At 37.8% G+C, this 7758-nt stretch overlaps 1 protein-coding gene across 3 annotated transcripts in view; it reads right to left on the reverse strand.

Moving 5' to 3' along the window:
- Positions 1–397: 397 nt before the first annotated feature.
- The window catches only part of LOC106947111 (retinoblastoma-like protein 2), a 12803-nt gene continuing 5442 nt past the window's right edge, over positions 398–7758 (reverse strand). The window contains exons 2-14 of one of the 3 annotated variants that reach the window (XM_015031913.1): positions 7245–7364; positions 6918–7024; positions 6763–6833; positions 6261–6404; positions 6013–6180; positions 5847–5898; positions 5658–5767; positions 5407–5583; positions 4725–4796; positions 2896–2956; positions 2278–2417; positions 1996–2154; positions 398–1886 (exon numbers count right to left, since the gene is read on the reverse strand). In XM_015031913.1, the coding sequence (XP_014887399.1) occupies positions 1677–1886; positions 1996–2154; positions 2278–2417; positions 2896–2956; positions 4725–4796; positions 5407–5583; positions 5658–5767; positions 5847–5898; positions 6013–6180; positions 6261–6404; positions 6763–6833; positions 6918–7024; positions 7245–7318 (1545 nt within the window). In that variant the 5' untranslated portion in view covers positions 7319–7364 and the 3' untranslated portion in view covers positions 398–1676. Of the gene's footprint in view, positions 1887–1995; positions 2155–2277; positions 2418–2895; positions 2957–4724; positions 4797–5406; positions 5584–5657; positions 5768–5846; positions 5899–6012; positions 6181–6260; positions 6405–6759; positions 6834–6917; positions 7025–7244; positions 7365–7758 lie in introns of all 3 variants that reach the window. The other 2 variants (XM_015031912.1, XM_015031911.1) reach the window with 2 other exon arrangements.

Consider the following 7758-nt stretch of genomic DNA (forward strand, 5'->3'; position numbering starts at 1 on the left):
GCTGTTTGCTCCAACTTCAGTTCCCAGATAAAATTAAACTGAAGATAATCAGCAGATAAACTTACAAGGAGCTTTTTCTCCAAACAAAACAAAACAGCTACAATGGGAAATCAACAAGCTGACCACTACTTGTTTCAATACAGTTACTCTGACACTTCTTGGCTGATGTTCCTTGAGATTAGTTATGATATTTGGACTGTAATGCGTACAGTTCTTTGAGGGGTCAGATCGACTTGAGAGGCAAGATATAAATTCAGCCCATAAACCATTTGATCTTAATACTTTAATACGGCTCACTATGCAATCATTTAAATAAATACTGGAATTCCTGGACATAGAAAAACAAAACTCTCTTTTTTGCAGCTGGTCATCATGGCAAATATAAATAATAATAAACATTGCACTATCACTGTGATTGCATGTGAATAAACAATGGAGTGAACAAAGCAAAAAAAGCAATAACAATTAAACATTCAGCACAGTACAAAGGCACAAGTATGAAAGTTAAAAATAGTGCTGTAAAGATAACGCTTCAGATTGTTAGTTATGACCTGATGCGAAATATTGCTACCATAGAGAAAAATGGGCAACATTCCTCATGCATGAATTAGATGGAGATCTGGGGAGTTCTTTAACAATGTTTGTTTTGTTGTATTGTCCTGCTAAAAGAAGACAGCAGGGATATGCCTCTGTAGGTCAGAGTTAAGTCTGTTCATGGACTGCAGGATGCAGCAGAACAAGGTGAAAGAAGATCAAAGCCATCCATGTGCTGTAAATGAAAATGTGACTCCTCAGACTACGCTATAGTCTTTGATTACTCCATGGTCCTGTTTTACTGCTCAAGTACGCCATGTTGTTTGTTTTTATAGTAGATAAGTATCAGGCCAGTAAGAACTGTTCCTTCCTTGGAATACTGCAGACTGGAAACATCCCACCAAAGCTCTAACCCTGTTGTCAAACCACGAACCTTTACCCAGACCCATTCCCCAGCCGGTTTGAACACGTCAGTTTTGAACAGAAAGTGTTCTCTTGCTGCATAATATTAAATAAATTAAACACATCAAAGTTACTAATGCTGAAAATATCATGGAAGTTGCAAAAACTTCCAAAAGAAAATATCTGACCCTGGCTGACTTCTACAAATTCTAAGTACAATTGCAACACATTGCTTTGTGAAATAGTTTACCATGCGTTTGGCTTAAAAAGCAGATTTTTCTGAAAAAAGATTTACAAAAATATGCACTGCTTCACAGGGAAATATTCTACCAGTCGCTGTCTGTTGGTCTCGTCTTCATTTATTTTTATCAAATGTAAGTTCACTGTAATAGATTTAATGCAGGAACTGTTTCAATAAGTAGTTTTCTTTTTTTTCTTTTCTTTTTTTAAAAAAATGAATCGTTTAAATAATCACAACGTAGATTTATTATGCTCACTAAAACTGCACAAGTTAATGTTAATCAGTTAATTCTGGACATATATTTAAGTAGAAATCGCTAATTAGGTTTTACAGTGAGCTATGTGTACATTCATGTCAACACAACTCACTCAAGATCATCAAATTAGTTGAGTTGTGAAAACTTAAGATGTACAACTTGCACATACTAACATTTTTAAGTTTTGGAAACTTGATGTTTTTGAGGCAAGGAGTTTGCATACATTTTTTAAGTAAACTTCACTTATTGCGTGTTACAGGCTGAACTGCCAGGGTGGTTCTGGTTGTTCTGGTTCTGTGCCAGTGACCGATCTCTTTGCAGATTCATCAGTCGATTCTGCAGACCTGACGGAGTTTCCAAGCAACTTTGCTTGGATGAAGGCCCATCTTCTTCCTCTGTTTTAAACGTCAGCTCACGTTTTCTGGTTACAATGTCAGAGATTTTACTCAGGTCCTGTGTAAAGAAATAGGAATTTCATTACAATTTTGCAATGTGACCCGATATAAAGCGGATAAAAAGATTAAAATGTATGTCCAGTGAAGTAAAGATCAATAAAAGTGACCTTTCTGTTACTTTTGCCAATGTTATAGGTGTGTTTGGGAGTATGTCGAAGGACTTCTTGTCTGTTTAACGGTGAGACGGTTAAGTTAACACTCTTTGATGGGTGATAACTTTCTCTCGACTGCGGTGGCGGCAATGGAGATATGGGAGGAGTCTCTCCCTGCAGAAGAAAACAAATATTAGTGGTTAATATGATATTTTACACTGTTTCTTTGCATTATTGTTTTGATTTGGTTTCTTGTTAAGGTTGATCAAAATGACTTCTGAAAACAACTAAACATACCCCATAAGTTTGGGCAAACTTCTCTGCAAACGGCTGCATTTTTATGCTGTAGAGGTGGTAGAAATTGATGAGGCTGCCTCTCTTGTCCTCCGCTGAGTTTTCTTCTGGTGTGGGAAAAGCAGCTCTGTGGGATCCAAGATCTGTCAGCAACAATGTAATAAAAAAAAATCAAGTGTCAAACAAACATCTGAGGCTTTCACAAGACTTTAGTTACAGCAAGAGATTCAATTAGTAACTTATTTAGTATTTAGTGAGGATACATGCATGAAGAAATTCAAAGCTACACATCCATTTTTGACATAAAATTCCAACATTTTTGTTTGAAAATGGATATGAATACTTGAAGGATAGACAGACACAGAAATGTGGTAACAGTAAATTATTATGTTAGTGTCAGATATGTGTGCAAAGAGGAAAACTAAAATATAAAGTTACATTTCTATGATAGTTCTGTGATCATTTAAACTGCCACAGTATTGTTTTTGTTATTATGCAACAGCTTTATAGCAGCCTTGCTAACGGCTGAAACAGAAACAAAATATTATTAGGTGAGTTAATACTTCTATAAAAAAATTATATTTAATCTCTGGTGAACACCCAAACAGACAGAAATCATACCCATCGTCTCTTTGGGAAGATTTTCCACAGGTGACTCTGAGTTCAGCATCTCCTTGGAAACCTGAGGGTGAAAACATTCAGTTGACATTCAGCAACATCTGAGGCTTCAGAACATGGCAGAAATGACATTAGATATGCATAAATAAAGACGATGCCATGCATCCAAAAGTATTCAGATCGCTTCACTTTTTCACATTTCAAGTTACAGCCTTGTTCCAAATTGTATTCAATTAAATTATTAAATGAAACTCTTTCCCAAAAGTCTACATGCAAATAGGCCTGTCACAATAACAAATTTTGGCGATTATTTGTCTAAAAAATTATTGCGATAAACAATAATATTGTTTCAAGACCTTTTGACACTGATTTAATGGAAATTACGTAATAATGCAGCTATTTCCTGCCATAGATACTTACATTTTATTTTCTAAACAACACATAACACGGGAACTGATAAACTAAATAAAACAACCAAAAACAAAAATAAAATGGATTCTCAGTCTCCATTAACAAAAAACGTACTTGAATAAAAACTAAACAACATGAAGCCAAAGTGAAAATAAATACGGCATTCAACCAAAAGAGTACAGATTTTGAAGTCTGTATACTATATTGCCTTTCAGTAATCACTAGATTTAAATAGAGAAGATGGGCACATCCTGACACAGTAGTTCACACTACACAATTTTTTGCCCGTATTTTCTCCGTATGACAATCTTAGATCGTTGGCTGATCTAAGATTGCCGCTGGTGATTTCGTAACCGATCATCCTACAGTGTGTGGTGGGTTATGGTAGATCTTTATAGCCGCTCAGATCTAAATCAGGGGTTTTCCCCCGACTGGGAGCTTAACGCTGAATGTGACAAGTAGCCAATCAGAAAGCGCGGATTCTCCTCGTGCTTTCTGAGGGGAAATTACGGAGGGGAATCCGAAACAGCTGACACGGCACAACCTAAAATCCAGCGGACATTGGAGATGATATGTGGAAACAACAATAATATTTATTTAACATTTTGTGCAAAGAATATAGAAATGACAAGGGGGGGAGTTGGAGCCAAATTGCTACCGCAGTTGATAAACCCGGTAACTTTTCAGCTGTTCTTCGTTAACGTGACATAAATAGGTTCTAATGATTTTCATTCAGTCAGAACTTTACGCTGACTCTAGCCACATGTGTCACAGGTAGATTCTAGTAAAGCATTGATTAATGCCTTGTTTTAAAATTAGTTAACTGGACTTGTAGCCATTATTTTGTGCCATGTGTCTGGACACCACACGGCACAATCGAACCCGATTGAACCGTTATACCTAGGATTTCTGTCGGCTAATGTGTGGTCTCTCATGTTTTGAAAATGGGCCGACAATCTGCCGACAACTCCTGTACTGTGTGCTGGACATTACACTAAGGAAATAGGAAGGGAGGATCAATGGAGAGCACCAGAGCTGAGCCTTTTTCATTCAGTGTCATCAACAGAAAGAACAAAACGGCAGGAAGAGACGATAATTAAAATGAGGTTGATAGGTTTAATTGAGCCATTTCCACTGATGTTCTTTGAACTGTCCCTCCTCCACATGTTGCTTCACTAGTTTCTGACACCTTTTCTTTTTGCTTACAAGATTTCCCTCTTTCAATTAGACCATGCTCTAAATATAGTTTCCTTTTCATGAAAATATAATAAAATAATGGAAGTCATGTTATTCTCAATCAATACATGTTCAAATCAAATAATGATTAAAGATACTGAGCCAGTGACGGTAAAGGTGGTGAAAAACTCTTGGATCATTTAACTGTATTTATCATTACGTTAAGTCACAGAAATGGCACTTACACTTCCATTGTTATATGGCTCAGTCTTGTAGCGCTCTACTATCTCCTCAAACGTTAGCTTGTTCTTGGTAGCCTGCAAAAGCAAACAAGAAAAGCTAGAAACTGAATTAGTGATTTCATAAACAACATATTTTCACATCACTCAGGATGATTTTTTGTACCCTCATACTTTCTGAATTTGTTATTACAACTGTAAACACACTCTCTAGATTTTGCTTTAGAGTGGTTCAGATCTTTTTTAAATTTGTTATTACCATAAGCAAACTTTCCTTAATTTTTAACCCAATGATTTTAACCAAGTCCTTGTATCGGAGAGAATAAAAAGCAACTCTTTTGCTTGTTTCAGGTAAACAACCTTCTGCATAACGGACAACGTAAGAAAGACAGTTTAAAATCCTTCTCCAAAATTTTGTTGCCTTTTCTGGCAGGATTTTTATAGTCATGTTCTTTTTCTGGTGTGATGTCTATTTTTGCATAAAAACAGTGATTCTCAATTAGTAGTTTTTGAAATCTTGACATATTGTAGCCTAACATACATTTTGTCTTCAAAAACAATCAGATGAAACTGAGCTGAGAGAACAAAATCAAAAGAAAAAAACGTCTGCAGTGAAAAAACAATATAGAAAAGTAAAAAACAAAAACATGGAAACTGACATGGGAGGGCTTAACAAATCAAAGCCCACCGTTGCTATGATGTAGATGGCACTAATGAGCGGGTGGTCCAGGTGACGGTCTTTCATGAGGGAAGTGTGCTGGGCCAGGGAACTCTCCAAACAGGTCCACATCTTTGATCTCAACTCATCAGAGACTTGTAGTTTGAAACACATTTCCCTCAGACGCTCTGCCATCTCGCTGTAAACCTGATCACAGGACAAAGCACAGCTGCACAAAACAAATATTTTAACAGTGGAAAGTTCTGGGAGTAAGAACTCACCATCCTGGCAAACCGGTGAAGGAAAGGTTGCCCCTTGGGTCTCCTTACAGCTGGGGAGCAATGCTGGTGCTCTGAGGTCCTGGACGACTCTGCTTCCAATATTACATCTGCTGATAAGCACACAGCTTGTTGTATTTTAAGCCTTTTTCAACAAACTTAAGCAAAAGGAAGCTTTATCACTCTTTGTACCTTCTTGTGGGTTAGATTCCGGCTGACCTTTGACATTTGTTGGGGAAGTCAGCTGTGTGTGGCGTTAGAAAACAGTTGGGGTAAAGCGATACTGAAGTCCTTTCAATAAAAACTAAACAGACAAAAGTAATTTACAGGTGAATGTTTTGTTTTTGCAATGGCAGACCTGGTGTTTGAAAGGTGGAAATCCTTCATTGTCTTTGATTTTCTCCCACAGGTGAGAGTGGCTGGCCCAAACGGAGCTCTCTAAAACACTTGTTCCAATTGGCTTAAAGCGTCTGATCAAGTCTGTGAATTTTTCCTTCGCGAACCTTAATAGGAACTGGTTATGCACCTGTGAAACCACAGTACAAAAAAAGCTGAAGCAGGTAACTCAGATTTTATAGCAGGTCTTCGGAGTTTTGTGCGACAAACCTCTAAGAAAAGGTAGGAATCCAGTTTGAAAACTTTGAGGAGCCAAGTGACATCACTGACTCGAAAGGTTGTTTTCAGGGCGACCTGCAAGCAACAGGTTACCAGACAGCGGTGCCAAAGGTCATCCTCCAAGACGTTCTGCATCTGTGGTATCAAAGCAAAATGACTATTACATCACATCAAACCAAAGATGTGAGAAGAACAAACAAAAGAAAAATTTGGATTCAAAATTAGTAGTACACACTGGAGGTCCTGCATGTTTTAGGTGTTTCCCTGCTGCTGCACACCTGGTTTAAATGAATGGGTAATTAACATCTAAAATATACAGCACAGTGGGGCCAGAGGACCAGGGTTGGTGACCACTGGTACACACCACCTATCAAAGGGACCTCCAACTCCAGCACTGCGGCTGTCCATAAGGAAACTGCATGCAAATGCAGTTCTTAGTGTGGCCACATGAGGGCAGCATACTCACAGAGATGACAGACTTTAATCTCACCTGAATGCCAGGAAGATTTTCTAAGATGGTGTAGTAGATTGATGTGGCATCCCAGAAGCACTTTTCCTCCAGCTCTGAAAACACCAGACCATTTAAATGGAAGCTTTTTGTTATTAAAATGTTCTGTAAACCAGTAATGGAGTAAATGGGACTTTTACCTCGTTTTGCGTCGTCATGTTTATCATCCCTGCAGTGCTGCAGAAACTCTTGCAGCATGTCTTTCAGTCTAATTTTTATTTCCTCTGTGGGATCTCTGGAGCAGGTCCTGATGTCAATGAAAAGGAAAAAAAAATGTGTCAGAAATTATTTGTAAATGTGAATAAAAATAGTCTGTAAGTAAACATTTTCGTAGATTCAGTGGCTTTCACAAAAAACTTGTATCTTATTTGTTCAAAATATGTTGTCTTAAGCAAAGAATGCAAACATTGTAGCTTATATAAGTCGTTGCCACAGGAGCGAGGAGCTGTTCTGTTGAGAGCGCTAACCTGAACAGAGTGATCAGACGGTCACTGGGGCCAGGCCTCTGCTTTTCTACGTCAGGTCCAGGAGCGGTTGCCATGGTGAACTCTTCACTGACGGCGGCCAAAGCAGGAGGGCGCAACTAACTGATGAAAAATAAGATCAAGAACTCTCAGGAACAGAGAAAAAAATCACATGTATAAATATTGGTGATGCATAGACTGGGTTTTACCAGGCCAATGCCGATTTCTGATTTTCTTTGAAGTATGGTCTGTCAATCCAGATTTATTTTTTTATTTTTATTTCTAAGGACTATGACACATAAAAGGGAAAAATAGTGTAGTGGTTGAGAATTTAAGATCTCCAATAAACACACATTGGTAAGACTACAAACAAATTAACAGCATGATTTAATATTGTCACAAAAAGTTTAGGAGACCAGAGTCACACCCTGCTTGTATATAAAGCTTGAAGCTTAGAGAAATAGTTGGACGCCTCCTTGGTGAGCACTACGCACTTTTTTTTAATATATATATATAT

The sequence above is a fragment of the Poecilia latipinna genome, unplaced genomic scaffold (genome assembly GCF_001443285.1).
Source record: "Poecilia latipinna isolate Pla-1442-1.1 unplaced genomic scaffold, P_latipinna-1.0 Scaffold223, whole genome shotgun sequence".
NCBI classification, from domain to species: Eukaryota; Metazoa; Chordata; class Actinopteri; order Cyprinodontiformes; family Poeciliidae; genus Poecilia; species Poecilia latipinna.